The sequence below is a fragment of the Chiloscyllium punctatum genome, chromosome 23 (genome assembly GCF_047496795.1).
Source record: "Chiloscyllium punctatum isolate Juve2018m chromosome 23, sChiPun1.3, whole genome shotgun sequence".
NCBI lineage: Eukaryota > Metazoa > Chordata > Chondrichthyes > Orectolobiformes > Hemiscylliidae > Chiloscyllium > Chiloscyllium punctatum.
The window spans coordinates 80,493,121-80,518,171 of NC_092761.1; the positions used below are offsets into that span (position 1 = coordinate 80,493,121).

At 42.8% G+C, this 25,051-nt stretch overlaps 1 protein-coding gene across 7 annotated transcripts in view; it reads right to left on the minus strand.

The window, feature by feature from the left end:
• The window catches only part of dixdc1b (DIX domain containing 1b), a 128,984-nt gene that overhangs the window by 55,119 nt on the left and 48,814 nt on the right, over positions 1-25,051 (minus strand). For all 7 annotated transcript variants that reach the window (XM_072593248.1, XM_072593250.1, XM_072593249.1 and 4 more), the window contains one exon: positions 18,140-18,238. In XM_072593248.1, the coding sequence (XP_072449349.1) occupies positions 18,140-18,238 (99 nt within the window). The remainder of the gene's footprint in view (positions 1-18,139; positions 18,239-25,051) is intronic.

Sequence of the window (25,051 nt, forward strand, 5' to 3'; positions counted from 1 at the left end):
TGTTTGATTCTTTATATTTTGAGCCATTTTCTTAGATGACTGTTCCTTTTCATAGAATATTCAGTCCCAGTAACTTCGGTCAAAACTCTTCACTTGCATCCAGTAAAGAACATTTTTTTTTGGAAAGAACAGCTCAAAATTGGAAACAGCTTTCTTTCACTGCTTGGCTAAAGAGGCCAGTGCTTCAAATGCACTGCCTCTCTACTGCTCTGCCTTCTCTGTTGTCAAACATATCCAATGCACAACAGTCATTTACTTCACACCACAGGGATAAAACAGAATTTTGCTTGTGAAGGGAAGAGGTGGGGTTTGAAACTAATTAGGGTGGATTACGTGCTGGCATGGGATTTAGTATGTTTTGTCCTTAGCTGATGTTGATCATTAATGTTGCTGTTTCTAATAAGGTGACTCAGATTATGATGTCTTTATGCATAGCATTAAGAAATACATGACAAATCTGCAGTAGCCAGTATAGGCACACAACCACAGTCCTGGAGCATTATCAGAGTATTTCCCCTGCAAATTTTGACACAAATCAAAATACTAGACTACAGGAAAGCATATACAAAATTCTATAGTCCAAAATGTTAAATATCTTCAATACGATTTATTAATAAAACACATTATATATAAAAAATTAAATGTGAAGACTAGCATTCCTATTCTAGTGTACTCAAGGGTCTGTTTCAGTCAAGTAAAGATCAAAGCACAAAAGCTAAAATAAAACATTAATCTTTGAAGTGCTATTATCATTTAATTTAGGGAGCCCCTGAATTAAATGGTAACAAAAATACAGTATTTTTCTTTTTTAAATACTTTTCTATCCCTAATCCTCAAGAGCCCTCACCCGAAGGCACTAATTCTCACAGACAGGGGCTACAGCCACCTTTCTCAAGTTTTGCTCAATGCAGTGCCTGACAGATACCTCTGAAGCTTACAAAACACTATTCTGATGAAATAGGGTCAGATCTCACTTGGCAAATGGCGAAATTTGAATTTTAAAAAGTCTGGAATAGAGAACTAACCTAACAGTGACCACATAAACACTGTTGATAGTTATAAAAATCCATCTGGTTCACAGAATGTCCTTTAGGGAATAAAATCTACCATTGTAACCCAGTCTTGCCTACATGTGACCCCAGAACCATAAAACAATGCGTATACTCTTAAATGTCCACTGGGCAAATACATGTGGGCAATAAATGCTGGTCTAGCCAGCAATGCCTATGGCCATAAACAAATTTTTAAAAAGAGTAAGCACATACAATGTATTGTAATCATTCATAGATGTGGACATCACTGATATAGTCAGCATTTATTGTCCATCCTATGTGTCGTTGACAAGGGCTGCATTCTTGAAATGCTGCAGTGCATGGGGATAACTACACCCATCATGCTGTTAGAGAGTTCCAGGATTTTGATCAAGTAGCAGAGAAGGAACAATGATATAGAAATTCTTGGACTTAGTAATATTAAATGCACCGTGTAATAGAACCACCAGAACTCAGTTTCTAGCTAGATCATCTACCAAGTACCTCAATGATAAAATAACTGCTTTCAAAGGTTTCAATGGATAGATAGTGTTTATGAGGCATGGTGCTAGGTGGTAATGTATGCTTACTTATTGAGAAAAGATTCTATCACTTATTTTTATAAAAGAATATTTTCTTCTGTTTCCTTTGCTTTTTTGCCTGCCATGTCACGTGATATCTATGTCCAAGAGGGAAGCCAAGCAGCCTGCTGCCAGAACTTCAACAACATCAGTGCTCCATTTATGCTCCTGATTGTAGAATAACACCAGTTTATAGGTCTGTAAATGAATACCAAGAGTTTAGTAAAGGATGATCGGTTTTCTTAAATCAGAACCACAGAAGATGTCAGTGTCTTTAGAACAGGAAGGAATATGGAAAAAATAATTTAAAAATGAGTCTCCACAATATTTTAGCTCATGCATCTAAATGGAAAATCCGAAAGCTCAAAGAAAAGAAATTATTCTGAGACACACAAAACTTTACCATGATTTTCAATGCAGTTCCTAAATATTATACAAACTCTAGTCACAGTTATAGGGCAACATTATTTCATTTTCAACAATAAACTACTGAATTAAGCATGGATTTGCCACAAAATTAAGAAAAACAGTATGACAATGTTGGCAATGTTTCCATTTGGAGTGACCCTCCAGTGAAATAAAAATTTCAAAGCTTTTTTAAGGACTGAATCTAATTTTGGAACCATTCTTTAACCAATTTTTGAAATTGTTGCAATGATTTTGGCCCTAACTTCCCAGTTACTCTCCAAAGGTTGTTGCTGTAACAAATGAATTGGCTGCTATCGATTTTATATTCTTTGCAAGCCTGCTCATTTGCTTAACAAGGACACAGCCAGCTACCAGTATCGATGCTACAGGGTACAAAAGGGTCACTATGTTCAGAAAGAAGTTGGGGGGGTGGGGGGGGAACAAACAGGCAAAGCTTTACTTGCCTCAGGAAAGCATAACTCACAAATAAAAGGCAATGAACACTTGAGGATTGCAGCATCTTTTAAAACCATGAATGTTGTAAATCAAGTTCACAGTTAATTATTGCACAAAAATAAACTTTAGTTGGCAGCTAATTTTTATTCTTGTCATGAGTCACCAGCCAAAACAGTACCTGGCAAACACATTTTTATTCCAATGAATTTTGTAACCAGTCCTTTCTTTCCCTCATTTTAGGACTCTTAAGGATACCTTCTCTGCAATTCACCCTAGATTAACAATTTGCTATGTTAAAAACTGCAGACATCAGACAGCAGCCAAATTACCTTCTGTGTTACAATGCTTTAGTTTACTGGCCTGCTGTGAAACCAGGGAACTGGTTCTGCACAACACTAAATCACTTTAAGAGTATTCAGCTAGTTGCTGACTTTGCTCAGAAAATATATTCCCTTCATGCTCTGATGCTCACTTCTCAACTCAAATATTTTCTCTTCAGATATTTTAGGAATCTTATTTTTTTCAGATATTTGGCACATAAAATGCCAGAATGAAAAACCAAAGCTAGAAGAGGAAACTCTGTATCCAATACTGATAATTTAAAACTGTACAGCAGACAGAAACCATTTCCAATAATAACACAATCTGTTCCATGCCACATGTGCAGTCAGGTTTGCTTGGCTTGATGAGATTGGACTGTGAAACGTCACAGTCAAGACAGACAGCCTGGATCTGCTACTCAGTTGTGGAGCTGAATACAAGAACAAAAATCAATAAGGGCTGCAGGCGTGCTCTGATCAGTAAAATTCACGTCCAATTGCTTAAAAATAGTAAAATCAATGTGTTCAAACACAAAATTATGCATGATAAATATATTTCCTTAATTGACTTGGGGCCCACAGTACTATTTTAACTTTAAGCATATCGATAAAGAGCAAAGACTAAAATTATTTACTGCAGAGTACAAGTCCAGGCAACAAGAAAACAGAATTTGCATTCATGGAGCATTTTACACATGCTCAGGATTTCTCAAATCATGTCAAAATCAATAACCTGCTCACTGATGCTCTGTTTGGGTTTCATCAGGGCAACCCAATCCTGACCTCATTACAGCCTCCATTCGAACGTGCACAGACAACTCAATTCAACAGCCAAGGTGGAAGTAATTGTCAAAAGCTAGCTGGATGCCAAGGGCAGAGTGTGATATGAAAGAACCCTGGCAAAAATAGCATCAAACGTGAATCAGGACAAATTCTCTAATGGTTGGAGGCATGCTGAGCTAAAAGGAAAGTGACTGTCATGGATGATGTCCCAGGAAACTGTTGAGGACTCCTAGTCTTCACATGCTTCATCAGTGAACTTCCTTCCATCATAAGGTCAGAAGTGGGAATATTTCTCGATGATTGCACAACAGTCAAGTCCCATTTGCAACTCCTTCAGACACTGAAGTAGTCTGTACCAATGTGCAGTAAAGACCTGCCAAAATTCAGGTTTGGGCTGATAGATCTCAGGTAATATTATTCCACACAAGTGGTATTACCATAGAGTTACAGAGCACGGAAACAGACCCTTTGGTCCACCATGTTCATCCCGACCAGATATTCTAAACTAATCTAGTCCCATTTGCCAGCACTTGGCCCAATGAAGGGCTTTTGCCCGAAACGTTGATTTCGCTGCTCGTTGGATGCTGCCTGAACTGCTGTGCTCTTCCAGCACCACTAATCCAGTATTTGGTTTTCAGCATCTGCAGTCATTGTTTTTACCAAATCCCTCTAAACCCATCCTATTCATATATCCATCCAAATGCCTTCACCACTTCCTCTGGCAGCTCATTCCATACACGCGTGAAAAAGTTGTCCCTTAGGACCCTTTTAAATTTTTCCCCTGTCACCCTAAACCTATGCCTTCTAGCTCTGGACTCCCCCACCTCAGGGAAAAGACCTTGTTTATTTACCCTATCCATGCCCCTCATGATTTTATAAAACTCTAAGGTCACCCCCCCCACCCTCCCCCAAGCCTCCAACGCTCCAGGGAAAACAGCCCCAACTTATTCAATCTCTTCCTAAAGCTCAAATCCTCCAACCCTGGCAACATCCTTGTAAATCGTTTCTGAACACTTTGGAAGTTTCACAACATCATTTCTATTGCTTTGGTTATAAATGAAGGATAAACGGTCAGCTCCAGGATATCTCTGCAAGGACTCCTCAGGGTAGTATCCTTGGCCAAAGTATCATCAATGACCTTCCTTCCATCATAATGTCAGAAATTGGGATGTTCACTGATGATTGCACAATGTCAAGCAGCATTTGCGACTCCTCAGATACTTAAATAGTCCATGTTCAAATGCAACAAGACCTGGACAATGTCCAGGCTTGGGTTGACAAGTAGCAAGTAACAATCATGCTAGACAAAAGCCAGGCCATGACCTTCATCAATAAGAGACTAACCAACCTCAACTCCCTGATATTCAATAGTGTTACCATCACTGAACACCCTACTATCAACATCCTGGAGGGTTACCATTGACCAGAAACTCAACCGAACTTGCCACATAAACACAAGAACAGGTCAGAGGCTAGGAATTCTGCAGTGAATTTAGATGAAATTAGATTAAATTCCCTACAGTGTGGAAACAGGGCAACCAGTCTACACCAACCCTCCGAAGAGCAACCCACCCAGACCCATTTCCCTCTGACTAATGCATCTAGCACTATGGACAATTTAGCATGGCCAATTCACCTGACCTGCTCATCTTTAGACTGTGGGAGGAAACCAGAGCACCTGGAGGAAACCCACATAGACACAGGGAGAATGTGCAAATTCCACACAGACAGGAATCAAACGTGGGACCCTGGTGCTGTGAGGCAACAGTGCTCACCACTGAGACACCGTGCTGCCCCAATTACTTACCTCCTGACTCCCCAAATACTGTCCATCATCTACAAGGCACAAGTCAGAAGTGTGATGGAATACTCCCCACTTGCCTGGGTGGATGCAGTCAAACAACACTGAAAAAGCTTGACATCATCCAGGATAAAGCAGCCTGCTTGTTTGGCACTACATCTACAAGCATCCACTTCCTCCAGCATCCATACTCAATTGTAGCAATATGTACTGCAGAAATTCATTAAAGATCCTTAGATAAAACCTTCCAAATCTATGACCATTTCCATCTAGAAGGACAGTAGAAGCAGATACATGGGAAGACCACCACCTTTACATTAACCTCCAAACCTCTCATCATCCTGACTTGGAAATAGGTCAGCTTTCTTTCACTGTTGCTGGGCCAAAATTCTGGGATTCCCTCCCTAGTTGCATTGTGGGTCAACTCCCACCAGGTGGGCTGCAGCAGTTCCAGAAGACACTTAAGGGCACTTTCTTAGGGGCAATTAGGAATGGGCAATAAATGTTGGCTAGCCAGTAACACCCACATCCCGCAAAAGAATAAAGAAAATTTTAATGTTGCAGTAGCAATTCCTAATTAGACAGCTACATGTTTCTTAGTACACAATCCAAGATGATTACAATATTAATTGCCCTTTAAAATAATATACACCCTACTTGAGCCCTCTAAAACACATCTTCCCACAACACACATGCACCCAATATTTTCATCTTTTCTAACTTACTGGAATACATTTGTAATAGGGTTGGCAACCTTTCAATGCAAGTGACCACTCATCACATATGAGAAACATAGAAGATAGATGCAAGAATAGACCATTTGACCCCTCAAGCCTGCTGTAATGATCATGCCTCAATGACCTAATCCCATCCTTCTCCCATATCCCTTGATCCCTTTATCTATAACAGCCATATCTAAAACCTTCTTGAAAACACAATGCTTTAGCCCCAATCACTTTCTCTGGTAGTGAATTCCATTGGCTCACCACCCTTCAGGAGAAGGGATTTAGAGTCATACAGCACAGAAACAGACCCTTTGGCCCAACTCATCCATGCCAACCAAGTTTCCTTACCTGATCTAGTCCCATGTGCTGCATTTGGCCCATATCTCTCTAAACCTTTCCTATTCATGTACCTGTCCAAATAGCTTTCAAATGTTGGAATTGTACTCAGCTCTAGCACTTCCTCTGACAGCTCATTCCAGATAAGAATCATCTTCTGTGTGAAAAAGTTGCCCCTCAGGTTCCTTTTAAATCTTTCCCCTTTCACCTTAAGTATATGCCCTCTGGTTTTGGGCTGCCCTACTGTGGGGAAAAGACCTTGGTTATTCACCTTATCTATGCCCCTCACGATTTTATAAATCTCTATAAGGGTCACCCATCAGCCTCCTATACTCCAGGGATAAAAGTCCCAGCCTACCCAATCTTGGTAACATCCTTGCAAATCCTTTTGCATCTTTGCAGTTTAATAGCGTCCTTCCTAGAGCTGGGTGACCAGATTTGTATGCAATACTCCAAATGTGGCCTTACCAATGTCACGTAGAGCTGTAACTCAAGTCCCAACTCCTGTAGTCAAATCTTCTGACCAATGAAGGCAAGCGTACCAACCACTTTCCTCACCACTCTGTATAGCTGTGATGTCGCTTTCAAGGAACTATATATCTGCACCGCTAGATCTCTCTGTTTGACAACACTCCCCAGAGGCTTCCATTAACTGTGTGAGGCCTGCCTTGGTTTACCAAAACACAACAACTCACATTTATCTAAATTAAACTCCATCTGTCATTACTCGGCCATCCTAAAAGGTTTATCCCTTACCCTTAAACTATGACACCTAGTTCCGGACTCCCCCCACCATCACTAATATCCTTCCTGACTTGACCAGTCTGATCCTGTTACAATTTTATAGTTTTCTGCGCGATTGCCCTTCATTCTTCTAAACTCTATTGAATACAAACTTAACCAACTCTCTCCTCACACCTCAATCCTGCTATCTCAGGAATCAATCTGATAAAACTTCACTTAATTCTCTCTATAGCAAGAGCATCCTTCCTCAGAAAATGAGATCAAGTGCATCCAGTATTTTAGGTGTGACCTCAATGTCCTGCATAACTTCAGCAATACATCCTTGTTCCTTGTTCCTGTATTAAATTGTGGGCGGCACGGTGGCACAGTGGTTAGCACTGCTGCCTCACAGCGCCGGAGACCCGGGTTCAATTCCCGCCTCAGGCGACTGACTGTGTGGAGTTTGCACATTCTCCCCGTGTCTGCGTGGGTTTCCTCCGGGTGCTCCGGTTTCCTCCCACAGTCCAAAGATGTGCAGGTCAGGTGAATTGGCCATCCTAAATTGCCCGTAGTGTTAGGTAAGGGGTCGATATAGGGGTATGGGTGGGTACGCTTCGGCGGGGCGGTGTGGACTTGTTGGGCCGAAGGGCCTGTTTCCACACTGTAAGTAATCTAATCTAATCTAATCTAAATCCTTTTGCTATGAAGTCTAACATACAGTTTGCCTTCTTCACTGCCCACTGCCCCTGCACACTTACTTTCAGTGACTGATGTAAGAGGACACCCAGCTCTCATTGACACTCCCCTCTCTCAATTTACAGCCAGCCATTCAAATAATAATCTTCCTTCCTACTTTTGCTACCAAAGTGGATAATCTCACATTTATCCACATCATTTTATTTTATTTCAAAAACATACTTTATTTATAAATTAATTTTTTGGTCTGTACAATTGGACATGCCATACATCTGTAAACATTCCATTTCTTTGCATACCGAAACAGAGTAATCATTCCTATTTACAGGTCTGTATGATTACATTTTTAGCTGAGGCGTCAGCAGAGCCCAAATGACCAGGCCCCCTGTTCTTCTTTAGACAGGCAGACGTTACACAGTGGTCTTTCCCCACCGCGCCTTCGCGGCAGCTGCCCCAAGCTTCATCACGTCCCTCAACACATAGTCCTGCCAGTCTGCAACACTCAGTCGGGGTCAACTCCTTCAGCTGGAAGATGAACAGGTTTCGGACCGCTCAGAGAGCGTCCTTCACCGAGTTGATGATCCTCCAGGCACAGTTGATGTTCGTCTCAGTGTGCGTCCCGGGGAACAGGCCGTAGAGCACGGAGTCCCGCGTCACAGCGCTGCTCGGGACGAACCGCGACAAACACCACTGCATTCCTCCCCAGACTTCCTCTGCATAGGCACATTCCAGAAGGTGGTGTGTGACAGTCTCGTTCCCCGCCGCAGCCGCTTCAACGGCAGCGTGCGGTACGGCTGAGAGTCCAGGTGTGCATAAAGGATCTCACAGGCAGAGCCCTTCTCACCACCAGCCAAGCCACGTCTTGGTGCTTGTTGGAAAGTTCTGGCGATGAGGCATTCTGCCAAATGGCTTTGATAGTCTGCTCAGGGAACCGCTTGATAGGGAAAAGGAGAGGGCAGATCCTAAGGGTCTCAAGGACACGACGTGCTGACCACTTCCTGATGGACTTGTGGTCAAAGGTGTTTTTCTTCATAAACTTCTCCACGAAGGACAGGTGATACGGAATGGTCCAACTACTCGGAGCGTTCCGCGGCAGCAAGGCCAGGCCCATCCTTCGCAACACCGGGGACAGGTAGAACCTCAGTACATAGTGACACTTGGTGTTTGCGTACCGGGGATCCACACACAGCTTGATGCAGCCACACACAAAGGTGGCCATCAGAGTGAGGGTGGCATTGGGTATATTTTTTTCCCGTTGCTCAGATCTTTGTACAGCGAGTCCCTTCAGACCCGGTCCATCTTTGACCTCCATATAAATTGGAAGATGGCCCGGGTGACTGCAGTGGCACAGGTTCTGGGAATAGGCCAGACCTGTGCCATGTATAACAGCAATGACAGTGCCTCACACCTGATGACCAGTTTTTCTCCTGCAATGGAGAGCAACCATAGCTTCTGCCCAGATTCTGCCTCACTTTGCTGATATGCTCCTCCCAAGACTTGGTGCATGCCCTAGCCCCGCTGAACCAAATACTCAGCACCTTCAGGTGGTCGGTCCTGACGGTGAAGGGGATCGAGGATTGGTCGGCCCAGCTCCCGAAGAGCATGGCCTCGCTCTTGCCTTGGTTTACCTTGGCCCCCGAGGCCCGTTCGAACTGGTCACATATATACGAGTCTGCGGAAAGACAGCGGATCCGACGTCATCCATGTAAAGGGAGGCCTTGACCTGCAGGCCCCCGCTGACAGGAATAGTCACCCCTCTCAGGCTCACATCCTTCCTGATGGACTCAGCAAATGGCTCTATGCAGCACACAAACAGGGCAGGAGAGAGTGGGCAGCCCTGCCTGACTCCAGATCTGACTGGGAAGCTATCTGATTCCCACCCATTGATTGAGACTGCACTGACAATGTTGATGTAGAGCAGTCTGATCCAATTGCAGATTCCCTTCCCAAAGCCCATTTTGGAGAGAACATCTCTCATATACCTGTGTGATATCCTGTCAAAGGCTTTCTCTTGGTCCAGGCTGATCAGGCAGGTGTCCAACCCTCCGTTCTGCACGTAGGCGATCGTATCCTTCAGGTGTGCGAGACTCTCAGCGATCTTCCTGCCTGGTACAGCACAGGTTTGGTCAGGGTGGATCACCGACCCCATACCAGACCTGACCCGGCTGGCGATTACCTTTGACAGAATTTTGTAATCCGCATTCAACAGTGAGATTGGTCTCCCATTTTTGAGTTCCTCCCTCTCCCCCTTCCACTTGTAGATGAGGGTGATGATGCCTTTCCTCATGGATTCACTCATGGTACCTGCCCGAAGCATACTGACATACACCTCCAGCAGGTCCTGGCCAATCAAGTCCCACAGAGCCGAATAGAGCTCGACTGGTAAGCCAACGCTTCCGGGAGTTTTATTCTTTTCGAAGGACTTGAGGGCCTTGGCAGCTCATCCAGAGATAGCAGCTAGTCCAGCCTCTCCCTTGTTCTGTCGTCTAAGAACTTCGTGATAGAGGACAGGAACGACTGGGAGGCCACGCTGTCGGTCAGCTTCACGTATACAGACTGGCATAGAAGGATTTGCTGATCCTCATGACGTCAGCCTGAGATAACATAATCGAGCCATCTTCTTCCTTCAGGCTGCTGATCACGGAGCTCTCTTTGCGCACCTTCTGGAAGAAGAAATGGGATCACATCTCGTCCTGCTCCACCGAGCGGACCCTGGACCGGAAAATTATCTTGGTGGTCTCTGAGGCAAAGAGCGAGGCTTGCTGGCCCTTCACCTCCTTGAGGTCCTTTGTGACATCGCCCCCATCGTCTGCAGTAGGAGCAGGTTCTGCATACTTTCCTGGAGCTGGGACAGTTTTCCCCACCTCTCTCTCGCCTCCTGAACACCTTTGAGGATGAAGAACCTCTTGATGTTCCCTTTTATTGTTTCCCACCAGTCCGCTGGGGACTCAAAGAGGTGCTTCATGGTTCCCCAACCTGCGTAGTCCCTCTTGAGCTCCTCAATGTTTCCCAGCTTTGTGTTCAGCGTCCACGATCCCTTACCAGCCTGATGCTTGTCCTGTAGGTGACAGTTGGCCAGCAGGAGGCAGTGGTCAGAGAAGAACACTGGCTTGACATTGGTGGATCTGACCAAGAGCATTCGGGACACAAACAGGTAATCTATCCTTGAGCGGATAGACCCGTCTGCCCGTGACCAGGTGTATCTACACTGCGCTTCATCTGCAGGGGTGCTGAAGACGTCATGCAGCTTGGCATCTTTTACCATGTCCATCAGGGCTCTGGACGTAGCGTCCAGTTTACTGTCCCCCCCCGCCGGATCGTCCATCTGCATCAATGATACAGTTGAAGTCTCCGGCCAGAATGACCAGCCTGGACGTAGCCAGCAACAGTGGAAGCTGCTGCAGGACGGCCAACCGTTCACTCTTACCCACTGGGGCATACACATTAATCAGTCTCAGGGGAGCATTCCTGTACATGACATCGGTGATGAGGAGGCGCCTGCCCATCACCTCCTTAACCTTGGAGATGGTGACGTTGCCTCCTCGCAACAGGATACCCAGGCCGGAGGTGCGGCTATCGTTGCCCCCCGACCAAACTGACGGCCCATGGGCCCACAAGCTCGACCATCTCCTGTAGCTGCTGAGGTGCAGTATCCCACACTCCTGCAGAAACAGGATGTTTATCCACATCATACTGCATCTGCCATGCATTTCCCACTCATTCAGCCTGTCCAAATTACACCGCAAAATCCCTGCATCCTCCTTACACTACAACCTTTCACTCAGCTTTATGTCATCTGCAAATTTTGAGATATTATGTTTACTTCCTTCATTCTAAATCATTAACTTTATATTGTGAATAGCTGGGATCTTGGTACCAATTCCTGCAGTACCCCACTAGTCACTGCCTATTCAGATAAAGACCTACCTATTCCTACTATTTCTTTCCTATCTGCTAACCAATTTTCTACCCATCTCTATACACTACTCCCAAACCCCTGCACTTTACATTTATGCATTAGTCTCTTACATGAGACTTTGTCAAAAGCTTAATGAAAGGCCAAATAAACCAATCCACTGGCTCCCTTGATCAGCTGTACCAGTTACATCTTTGAAGAATTCCAGTAGATTTGTCAAGCATGATTTCCTTTTTCTAAATCCATGCTGACTCTGTCTGATTCTACCAATGTTTTCTATGCGCTCTGCTATAAAAGCCTTGGTAGTGGATTCTAGCATCTTCCCCACTACTGATATTAGACTATCTGGTCCATAATTCCCTCTTTCTACTTCCCTTTTTAAACAGCAGGTTTACATTAGCTATCTTCCAACGTGTAGAAAACGGAAAAAACTGGGGATGCTGGAAATCAGAAACAAAAACAGAAATTGCTGGAAAAACTCAGCAGGTCTGGCAGCATCTATGGAGAGAAATCAGAGCTAACATTTTGGGTCAAGTGACCCTTCTTCAAAACTGAAGGTAGCTAGGAAAAAGTTTATATTTACACAAAAGATGAGGTGGGGGGGGGGGGGGGAAATGGGGGAGAGTAAATAATAGGTGGAGATAGAGCTGAGAGAGAGAGAGAGTGAGAAGCAGCTGAACAGACAAAAGGAGTGGTTAACAGTCAGTCTGGAGGAATGATTAGCTGCTGAGAGGAACTGACAATGGGTTGTGTTTGGTAGCAGTCAATGCGATGGTCTGGTGGAAGTTGGGATAAGGGCATGACTTCAAACCTCAAAATTGTTGAATTTGATATTAAGTCCAGAAGCTGCAGGGTTTCCAAGTGTAAAATGAGGTGCTATTCTTCCAGCGTGTGCTGACCTTCACTGCAGCAAGCCTGAGAGAGATGTTGGTGGATTGATGTGACAGGCAACTGAAAGCTCAGGGTCACTGGACCTAAAACATTAACTGATTTCTTTCCACAGCTGCTACCAGACATGCTGAGCTTTTCCAGTAATTTCTGTTTTTGTTTCTGATTTCTAGCATCCACATTTCTTTCAGTTTTTAAAAGTAGTGAATACACTTTTTAAAAGGTTTAACTTAACATTTACATTAACTGGATAACTTAGGGTTAAAAAAACATGAATAGCTGATCTGGAGTTAAAAAAACACATTCAAGTTGCCAAGTCCTCAATTTCTGAAGTTGTCCCATTTCCAGATTTTTAAAATAGCATGGAACTGCATCACAGCTGACATCAATTAAACACAATCCTGGGGGATGGATGCCCCAGATTGCAGTAACATGGAATGATTCTGAATTACTTTTTATTTTTAAAGATTAGCAACTACAAGAAAATGGTTTCACTGGAGTTCCTTATATAATTTGTTTCCGCTAACTTTCATTGTACCTTCAATGCCACACACGTAGCACCAAGTTATTTTGCAAAACTGCTGTCTACACAAATAATCCATCTGATGGCACTTAATATCAGAAATAATTTAAAGATTCTAACCAGATTGCATATTTTATTGAACTATGACAACTACATGGATCACAGGCTGTTAACTAAGAAAGAAACAAAATGCTGCCGGTCTCAAAGCCAATTTTTGTTTACTTCAAATAAACCCTCCATCTCCTGTCCCAACAGTTCTTTACTCAAAATGTATTTTCTGTCTCCTCCTGAATCTGGTAATATGCTCACAAGAGTGCAGTACTTTGGATACAGAAGCCCTTCCATGTCACCTCACCAATGATGGACAACTGATTTTTCAATCAATGGAAGATGTAAAGGACTAATTTAGCACCTTTAATGGGCCCAAAAGCTGAGGCAATCCCACTACGGTTATCAGCATGCTCCAATTAATTATTTGCTAGATAATACAGATCTCCCTATTAAGGATGGTGGCACATTCACAAGATCTGCCAACCAATTAGAGGGACAACAGCTCAGCAACCTCAGGAATGTTCCCAAGGTTGAGACCACTACCAGGGCTGCAGTTGGAGGAGAATGACACAGTGATGGTTATGCACCCTCATAACTGAGAAACTGGGACCTGGGATACCAGTATCTATCTGACTGGTCCTGCGATATGGTAGATGTACAGTGAGGGGTGAGGCTCAAAGCGGCGAGTTAGGGAGAAGGTGGCACTCTTGTCACAAGGGCAGAGAACTATTCTATGGACAAAAGGTGCCAAAGAAGAGGAATAATAACCCAGCAGAGCCCAAAGAAACTTTCCCCATGCATTGGGGGTGTCATTCCACCATCCCTTGCCAACAGAATAACTAAGTGTGAGCCCAGATGGGAAACCATTAACTAACCACTGAAGAGGTTCAATCAGGCTCTTGGCTATCCATTTCCTTCATGCCACTAATAGACTAGCATGACTAGACAATGGAATGTCCACCCACTGGTTTCGCTAGCCACTTTGCAGACTTTCTTACGTTCCAGCCCATTCCCAGACTGCTGAACTCCAGCTCAATTATTTTGATTTTTTCAACCTGTTCAGAGATTTTTATTACATATCTCTTTCAAGTGAGACTTGAACCCAGGTTTCCCACATCAGATGTAGAGACACTACCATGGTGGCAAAAGAACCTGAATTGTTCTGTTCTTACATACTTCCTACATGGTTCAGTGTTCAATAATTAAGGGAAACTCTAACCAAGTTTCTTTTTTCTAATTGAAATCAATATTAGGGCCTCCGCTGTTGCTAATAGTTGAATCTCTTGCCAACTACAAGTTAGTCAAATGATGTCTAATAAAAACTGCATTTACTTTTGTAATCACAGATGAACTTTAAAGAATGGCAAGCAAATCAAAACTGTGGTCAAACATAAAACAGCATTCTCAGTGAACACTTCTCTCAAGTATTTGTTGGAGAAGATGAATAACATTTTCTTAATAATCAAAGATAATATAAATATTAGGATGCCCACAACACATTAAGAGCTAAACAAAAAACTTAACATCTTATCTTTGGAAGAACAATTTTGCAGGAAAAACAAACAAAATTTTCTTTTTTAAATACTTCATTCCAGCTTAGCATGGATGCTGGTGCACACTATCCATACAGCAACAGCTTAAAAGGTTTGTTACTCTTATAATTTTGACTATTTCCAAATAATTTCTTGTTTCCCACTGAGCAAGCAAGACAAAAATTGCATCTTAATTTTACTGAATTGAAATCAGCATCTACCAAAAAACAGCCAGTGTACATTTCTAAACGATACTTTTTATTGGATGCTTTAAAATTCTCATGCTGTCAGGAATATATGTAAGAAAGAATAAATTCTGATAAACACAAAGTTGAACTATTTAGAAAAGTAGAGAAAGCTAAATCACATATAACATACACAAGTCAAAATAGTGATCTCAAAGACTATGATGAAGGGCCGACTAACAGTGAAACTCTGTTTAAAAACTCAAAAGAGAAGTCAGGCTGGATGTGAAACAGGAAGCCAATTTGCTGTTAACTGTTTTTGACCTGGCCATAAAAGTTAAATTTGTAAATTCTTGTCCAGGAACATGGAGGTTCATCAACTTGCTCCAAAATCTGTGTAAAAGGCATTTTTAAATAATCTTGGCAACTCCAAGTACAAATTCCTCTACAACTCCACTATTAGAAACACTTTTAAACACCTTACCACAGCACAGTCAACATTGCATCATGTAAAGAATGACTTGGGAAGTTCACATCTTAACACATCACAGTTTAGCCTATGTTCACACACTGCATTAGCCAATAAAGGAACATTGCACAAATGAAGAACATCTGACAATTTACAAACACTCTGAAACTAGATATTGATATGATGATGATAGATTTAAGCTTTTGTTCTCCCCTTCAATTCAATCAAGCTACATTGTGACAATTGGTTTGGTCCTAAACTAGTTTACCCACAGAAGCTGTACTACATCTAAATAGAAAATAATCAACCTTCAAAAAGGGGAGAGAGATAATAACAGAACTCAGTTATTTTAATGAAATCCTCCTTTGTCCTGAGAATATTGAAAGATATATACTTTTATAGTTATACTGTGCTTTTCAACTGTAATTGGCCATTCATGGAACCTCTGAGGCTTTTCCCAGCCTAATGCTAAGTACAGCAACAAAATAACATGTAGCATGTTATTACAATCTTTATTTAGACTTAAATGAGTATGCTCTAATTCTAGATCTCAGATCAACATTTGCAACAGTTCAGAGGACTATGGTGTTCCATCAATAGCTCAGTGAGTTTATCCATAAATCAACTAAGCCATAAAAATCTAAATAGTAACAAGGTTTCAATCTTCACTCTATTGTGTTGGATTGCCTATTATTCTAGGTAAGGGAGACCCTGTTTCTGATCACACTTCAGATACTACTGATGGAAGAGTGCACCAGGTGGGAAGAATTTGCATTTATATGGTATCTGTCACAACCTCAGGATAGGCAAATATAGAATGAACAAACAACAGAGATAATTAACGAGAAAATCTGCTCTAATAATATTGGTCGAGGAATAAAAACTGGCCATGTTATCATGAGAAAGAATTACTCTTCACATAAGGCTTTGGGATTTTTTGATCCAGTTGGAAGTTCTGACATAGCCTCAGTGAAACATCACACCTGAATGAGAGCATCTCCAATACTGAAGACAGGACTGGGCTCAGCTGAGTTGCTCCACCCTTGAGCCTAATGGTTCCACCAATTTTCGTCAGTTATATAAATAATTTGGATGTGAATATAGGAGATATGGTTAATAAGTTTGCAGATGACACCAAAATTCATGGTGTCGTGGACAGAGATGAAGATTATGTCAGAGGACAATGGGACCTTAATCTGATGGGTCAATGGGCCGAGGAATAGCAAATGGAGTTTAATTTAGATAAACGTGACATGTTGCATTTTGGTAAGGCAAACCAGGACAGGACTTATACAGTTAATGGTAGGGCCCTGAGGAGTTTTGCCGAACAAGCAGCCTTGGGTTGTAGGTGCATAGTACCTTCAAAGTGGAGTCGCAGGTAAACAGGGTGGTGAAGAAGGTGCTTGCCATGCTTGTCTTCAATGGTCAGAACATTAAGTATAGAAGTTGGAATGGCATGTTGCAGTTGTGTAGATGATTGGTGAGGCCACTTTTAGAATACTGTATACAATTCTGGTCACCCTTTTATAGAAAGAATGTTATTAAACTTGAGAAGGCTTTTCCCCCGGAGCGTTAGCGGCTGAGGGGTGATCTTATAGAGGTTTATAAAATCATGAGGGACATGGATAGGGTGAAGAGCCAAAGTCTTTTTCCTAGGGTGGGGGAGTCCATGGGTTTAAGGTGAGAGGGGAAAGATTTTAAAAAAGGACCTGGGGATAACTTTTTCATACAGAAGGTGGTGGGTATATGGAACAAGCTGCCAGAGGAGTTGGTGGAGTGGGTACAATGGGTATAGGAATTGGAAGGGTTTAAGAGGGATATGGACTAAATGCCTGCAAATGGGACTAGGTCAGACTGGGATGTCTGGTTGGTGAAGGGTCTCTTTCCATGCTGTATGACTCTGTAAACAACCTACTTGCATTGATTAAATAATGCACTAATTTTAATCTTATTACTCATTTGGTGGAAACTAAGCTGAGAAATTTATCCCCTTAACATGCCACCCTCTTCCTCTTTCAAATGGCAAAAGACACGGTGGCACAGTGGCACGGTGGTTAGCACTGCTGCCTCACAGCGCCAGAGACCTGGGTTCAATTCCCGCCTCAGGCAACTGACTGTGTGGAGTTTGCACATTCTCCCCGTGTCTGCGTGGGTTTCCTCCGGGTGCTCCGGTTTCCTCCCACAGTCCAAAGATGTGCAGGTCAGGTGAATTGGCCATGCTAAATTGTCCGTAGTGTTAGGTAAGGGGTAAATGTAGGGGTATGGGTGGGTTGCGCTTCGGCGGGGCGGTGTGGACTTGTTGGGCCGAAGGGCCTGTTTCCACACTGGAAGTAATCTAATCTGATCTAATCTAATCTAATCTAACAAGCACGCCACCTCAGAGCCATGTCTGCCAATCACTGTTGACAGGTGACCTCACATACTACTTATTTCTAGTTTATCATCCAACTTGAGCATCCTCTAAAAGAAAAATCTAGAGTCATGTTTGTGTCACATTTGAACTGCAATTTAACTTCAACCTTTATAAAACAACTTCTCTTACTTTTTAAAACAAAAAGTGGAGAATACAATTTTTAACTACCAATTTTACAATTTCTCAAAGTTTCACAGAAGAATGATTAAGACATTTAACTCCACAACAAGCATAAATGGAAATGGCTACACTCATAACAGTAACTCTAAGGACAGTACAATCATAATTGGAAACCATAATACCTTGGGGAAAGTGGTGGAGATAAAGGCATCTGTTGCCCCTCATACTGCTGCACCATTGCCCGAACACTCCAGGTGTGACTTCCAACTTCATCCTCAAAGCTACAGAAAGAAATAAAACAGTCACACTGTGCTTCACTGGAAATCCTATCAGGGAAGTTAATGCAATTTCAGAAATGATGGCATCTTACAAGTCTATTTTCTTGGTATCCAGGAAAAACACTAACTTACAAATCATTCACGACAGAATTGTGTAGGGGTCTGAGTGATATGGATTGTAAAGAGATTTGTGGCAGAATTGGATAGAACATAGAACATTACAGCGCAGGACAGACCCTTCGGCCCTCAATGTTGCGCCGACCTGTACAACCAATCTGAAGGCCATCTAACCTATTCCATTCTCGTCTATATAGGGAAAAATGAGGACTGCAGATGCTGGAGATCAGAGTCTAGATTAGAGTGGTGCTGGAAAAGCACAGCTGGTCAAAAAGCCTTCGAGGAACAGGAAAAAAAAATCGATGTTTCGAGCAAAAGCCCTCCATCAGGAAGGAATCCTGATGATGGGCTTTTGCCTGAAACGTCAATTTTCCTGCACTCTCGTCCATATGCCCATCCAATGACCATTTAAGTGCCCTTAAAGTTGGCAAGGTAAAAACAATGACTGCAGATGGCTACTACTGTTGCAGGCAGTGCATTCCATGCCCCCACTATTCTGAGTAAAGAAACTACCTCTGACATCTGTCCTATATCTATCACCCCTCAGTTTAAAGCTATGTCCCTTTGTGCTAGCCATCGTCGCCTGAGAAAAAAGGCTCTCACTGTCCAACCTATCTAACCCTCTGATTAGATGCCTCAATTAAGTCGCCTCTCAACCTTCTCCTGTCTAATGAAAACAGCCTCAAGTTCCTAGGCCTTTCCTTGTAAGACCTTCCCTCCATAACAGGCAATATCCCTGATGAATCTCTGCTACAGAGGCACTGCTATTAGATTAGATTAAATCTCCTCTGAACCCTTTCCAAAGCTTCCGCATCGTTCCTAAATTACCAGAAGTGCATACAATTCTCCAACTGTGGTAGCACCAAAGTCTTGTAAAGCTGCAGCATGATCTCATGATTCTGAAACTCAATCCCTCTAACAACAAAGCTAACACACCATATGCCTTCTTAACAATCCCATCAACCTGGTGGCAACTTTTAAGGATCCATGTACCTGGACACTGAGATCTCTCTGCTCATCTACACTACAAAGAATCTGACCATTAGCCCAGTACTCTGCATTTCTGTTACTTCTCCCAAAGTGAATCACCTCACACTTTTCCGCATTAAACTCCATTTTCCACCTCCCAGCCCAACTCTGTAGCTTATCTATGTCTCTCTGAAACTTACAACATTCTTCATCACTATCCACAACCCTACCAACTTTAATGTCATCCGCAAATTTACTAACCCATCCTTCTATGCCCTCAGCCAGGTCATTTATACAAATGACAAACAACATTGGATCCAAAACAGATCCTTGCGTACCCCACTAATAACTGAACTTCAGGATGAACATTTCCCTCAATCACCACCTGCTGTCTTCTTTTAGCGAGCCAATTTCTGATCCAAACCACTAAATACCCTCAATCCCATGCCTCTGTAATTTGTGCAATAGCATACCGTGGGGAACCTTACCAAACGCCTTACTGAAATCCATATACACCATATCAACCACTTTACCTTCATCCATCTGTTTGTTCACTTTCTCAAAAAACACAATAAGGTTTGAGAGGCATGACCTACCCTCCACAAAACAATGTTGACTATCCCTAATCAACGTATTCCTCTTTAGAGGATTATAAATCCTATCTCCTATAACCCTTTCTAACAGTTTGCCCACAACCGTCAGGCTCACAGGTCTATAATTTGCAGGGTTGTCTCTACTCCGCTTCTTGAATAGGGAACATTTGCTATCATCCAGTTTTCTGGCACTATTCCTGTAGATAATGATGACAAAGATCAAAGCCAAAGGCTCAGCAATCTCCACCCTGGCTTCTCAGAGAATCCTAGGATAAATTCCATCTGGCCCAGGGGACTTATTTATTTTTTACACTTTCCAGAATTGCTAAGACCTCCTCCTTGTGCACCTCATCCCATTTATCTAGTAGCCTGTATCTCAGTATTCTCCTCGACCACATTGTCTTTTGCTAGTGTGAATACTAATGAAAAGTGTTCATTTAGCACTTCTCCTATCTCCTCTGACTCCACGCACAACTTCCCACTACTATTCTTGATTGGCCCGAATCTTATTCTAGTCATTCTTTTACTCTTGATATAGTTTTTAAAAGCCTGAGGGTTTTCCTTGATCCTATCCGCCAATGACTTCTCATGTCCCCTCCTGCCTCTTCTTCGCATTCTCTTTAGACCCTTCCTGGCTAACTTGTAACTCTCAAGTGCCCTAACTGAGCCATCACATCTCACCCTAACATAAGCCTTCCTCTTGACAAGAGATTCAACTTGCTTAGTAAAGACTTCCTTAGATAACAAGTCAGAGACAGCCATCTCTACATCTGAAGCATCTCACACCATCTTTTATGCTGTCACAAGCAGTGAGACAAGTTTTTTATTCGACTGCCACGAGTTGGCAAATAAAGGGAATAACTGCTTGACAAATGCCATGTTGATGGCCCAACTCATCTCATTAACATTCAGCTTTATATTGGCAAAACTCACCAAACAAGCTCAATTTTGGAGGAAACCTGTTATGGAACCCAAGCCAAGTATCTGGAGTTTTAGCTCACTGCTTGCTCCAAATGACCTCAGATTTGAGTCTGATCAAACTGCATCTCAGGGTGTGATTTACATCACACCATACACTTGCCTCCCTTGTCCATAGATATTGGCATCTGTCTGGAGTGAGCAGGTAGCCCAGAGTATTTCCAACCAAACTGCATTTCCTCGGAATGAGCAAGGCCTGGGAGATTGTGACTGAACTATGCGGGATGCTAGAACAGGACCCGCAGGCTGCATGAGTGGAGTGTCATCCTCTCCGGATGGTTGTGAACTTGTGAACTGCAGCTCTGAAATTCTACTTGCTCCTTTCAAACAACAACAGATTGGCTGTGTGAATTTCAGTCCTGCTTCCACAAATGTATCAGGACAGTGACCTAGACCATCGAAGCAAGATCACACTAGCTCATTTCAAGCAATCTTCCAAGGAGCAGGACAAGGTTACTAGGGAGTTGGAAGCTGTCACTGTCTATGGCAGAGCTCAAATGAACTTCAATGAACTTCAGCCTCTATTGGTTTCATTTGTGTTCAGTTTTTCATTCCATAAATAATAGCTCATGTTCGGATTTGTCTTTTATTATCTTTTCGTGAGAGGAGAGTATCATTGACTGGGCCAGCATTTATTGTAACCTCGAGTTGTCCGAGAGGAGGTGTTCCCCTATTGGACAATGACAATATGTGGGTCTACAGTGGGCACTGGGGACAGGGTAGTGCTGACTTAGAGAGGGCGTTCAAATAGGATGTAGCTATTAACAAGTAAAGTGTGTGGTTGTTAAACTGCTATCAAGATGAGAGGAGGTGGTTGCACGTGCTAAGGTTTGTCAGTGATATTGGCTATCTGGCGTGGGCAATGTGAATTTGTGGCTGATATGCCATCGTATTGCTGGTGAACAGCATCTATTGCGTGAACAGCATCTATTGCCAACTATTGTGCAGGTCCAAGGGGTGCTGATCTTTTGGTGGTTACCAGATGATTGATGTGTTGGTCTAGGAACAGGAGGTGTTGAGATAGGGCTGGAATTTAACATGATAGATGCCACCACATTCCTGATGAAGGGCTTACGCCCAAAACATCAACTCTCCTGCTCCTCAGATGCTGCCTGACTCGCTGTGCTTTTTCCACACTTCGACTCGGACTCTCCAACATTTGCAGTCCTCACTTTCTCCAAGATGCCAAGGCAAGTTTGGCAAGATATGGTGAGAAAACCTGCAAGGCTTTGGGGTGGAAAACCCTCCAAAAATCTCTTCATCAGTTTGAATTAGCTAAAGAAATCTTCAAATTCAGCACTTGGTACTTAACTGGAAAGTGTATTAATTCTATAACAACCAGCAGAGGGCACTTAAGCAACAATTTCCTCTTCATATCCACTCTGCAAAATAGTGCTTCTAGTAAACTATTTGTCTGAAATTAGAAGTAAGGCTCCCATGCTAAAATACTCTTTATTTACAGAGTATTTAGGAGTCAAAAATCAGCTGCTGTTACACTGGTGCTGTCCACGCGTGCAAACAAATAAACAGACCTCAGTGAAGTCAACCACGGATTTACATTTTGGGTATTTCAGATGTATCTTTTCCAAGGCCTCAGGAGCACCAAGGGTACATGATAGGACACCAGCCCTTGAAATACCGATGGGCCCACACTGTGTGATTACACTTCCGTGGCTCAGGAATTCTCAAATAGTACTGGCAGCAAACCTGGGATGCCCAAAGTACTTTCTTCAATCTATATGAAACTTGACCATATGTGAACATTTATTCCAAATGGATATTCAAAGGTGAAATAATTCTTGACTGGTCACCTATCAACAGCAGAAATGGGTTACTTAGAAGCGAAATCACTGTATGTGAATCCCATTTGCCTTGCAACCTTGGGAGATGGTGCCCTGATCTTCACACATACAAGAATACAACTGGCCTAATGCCTATGCCAAGTATGCCCAATGAATTGTTACAATGTGTTTATCAATACTATTTGTCACTTAAATATTAAAAAGCATTGAAACTTTTTTTAAATGTCCACATAATTCCCAAAATGCACGGTGCAACAAAATACAAAGTGGAAGTTACTTGTATTTTCACATGATTAAATTTATTAAATGTATTATGCACAGATACACAAAAAAAAACCAGACAAAACATTGGAGTTATTGAAGTCGTTCACCGAGCCAGTATGTTCTTCTGCAAACATCTCGTAGCCTGGCTAGGTGGCATCATCAGTGTGTCTTTAATAAGGTATTGGTGGGCTGTCTGCCCGGTATTCATATATCTCTGTTTGGTGCTACTTCTGGTTCTGTACCGGAGTGGTTTGTGTATGGGTGTCCAGTTCAATGTGTCTATTGAGCAAGTTCCGATTGGAGTGCCAGGCTTCAAGGAATTCTCTGGCGTGTCTCTGTTTTGCCTGTGCTTGGATGATTACATTGTCCCAGTTGAATTTGTGTCCTTCGTTGTCTGTGTAGTTGGAAATGAGACAGTGTTAGTCGTGTCTGGCAATGGCGAGCTGATGTTTGTACACTCATAGGGTCAGTTTCTTCCTGTTTGTCCTATGTAGTGTTTTTCACAGTCTTTGCGGTTATCTTGGAAATAACGTTCATCCTGTTGGATGTGGGTGTCGGATCTTTAACCTTTGTGAGGAGCTGGTGAAAGGTGTTTACTGGTTTGTGGGCCAGTAAGCTTCCCAGGGCTGAGTAGTCAGGTCGTTCTCTCTGATATGTATTTGATGTATGGTATAGTCATTAAAGTGTCCAATTGTGTAGTGTTTTCTTTGGGTTTGTCCTTTAAGTACCAGAGGATAGTGTTCTTGGGATTTTGTTTAAATCCTTTGAATAGGTGTTCCTGTTTTGCCTTCTGGAGTTCTTGGTTGCTGCAGTGTGTCCTTGCCTGTTTACATAATGTCCTAATGCAGCTCCATTTTTAAGTGCTGGGGTGGTTGCTGTTATAGTTCAGTATCTGGTCAGTATGGGTGGTCTTCCTGCACACACTGGTCTGGAGTTCCCCAGTAGGTGCGTGTTCCACTAATAAATCCAGGAAGGGGAGACGGCTTTGTTTTCCTCTTCTTTAGTGAATTATATTCCAGTGAGGAAGTTAGATTAGATTCCCTACAGTATGGAAACAAGTCCACACCAACCCTCCAAGGAGTAACCCACCTCCTACCCTACATTTACCCCTGACTTGGCAATTTATCATGGAGCTTTAGCATCTTTGGATTGTGGGAAGAAACCAGAGCACCCGGAGGAAACCCATGCAGACATGGGAAGAATGTGCAAACTCCACACAGGCAGTCGCCCGAGGCGGGAATCAAACCCAGGTCCCTGACACTGTGAACTAGCAGTGCTAACAACTGAGCCACCATGCCACCCTGTTATTGATGTGGTGGTGGGTTTCTTCCAGTTGTGTATGTTTAATGATGACAAAGACGTCATCTACATATCGAATCCAGAGCTTGGGTTGGCTGTCCATTCTAAATGTTGCATCACTGCTTCTGCAATCAGTGCTGATATCAGGCACCCCACTGGTGTGGCGTCGATTTGTCTGTATACTTGTCCATTCTATGTGAGTCGTGAGGTATAGATCTAGTAATTTTAATATTATGTCCTTGTTGATGTCATCGAGTATCATAGTAACCTCTTTGTTCAATAATGTGGCAAAGGTACCATTGGCTTGGTCGATGTCTATTGATGTGAACAGTGCTGTTACATCAAATGAAATCATTATTTCATCCTCTTCTATTGTGGTGTTTCTGATAATGTTGAGGAACTCTTTGAGTGAATGCAGTGGTTGGAGTAGTGTATTAGGCGTTTTAGTCTTATTCGCAGCTCCTCTAGCCTGTAGATAGGCATCCCTGAGTTTGTATACTAGGTCTGAGAGAGGGTCCTGCTTTGTGAACCTTGGATAGTCCGTGGAATCGGGGTGTGTTGGATCCGTTGGATTTCATCTTTTTGTAGGTCAGTTTTGCTGATCTTTCCTGTGCTGTGTAGTTGCTTTAGGGTCATGGTAATCCTGTTCTTGAGTTGTGCGGTCGGGTCTATCACCACCTGTTGATAAGTAGCAATATTACTGAGTAGTTCATTTCCTTTCTCTATGTACTGGTCTCTATTGGGCATTGCCGTCATCCTTCCTTTGTCTGCTGGGAGTATCACTATGATTTGTC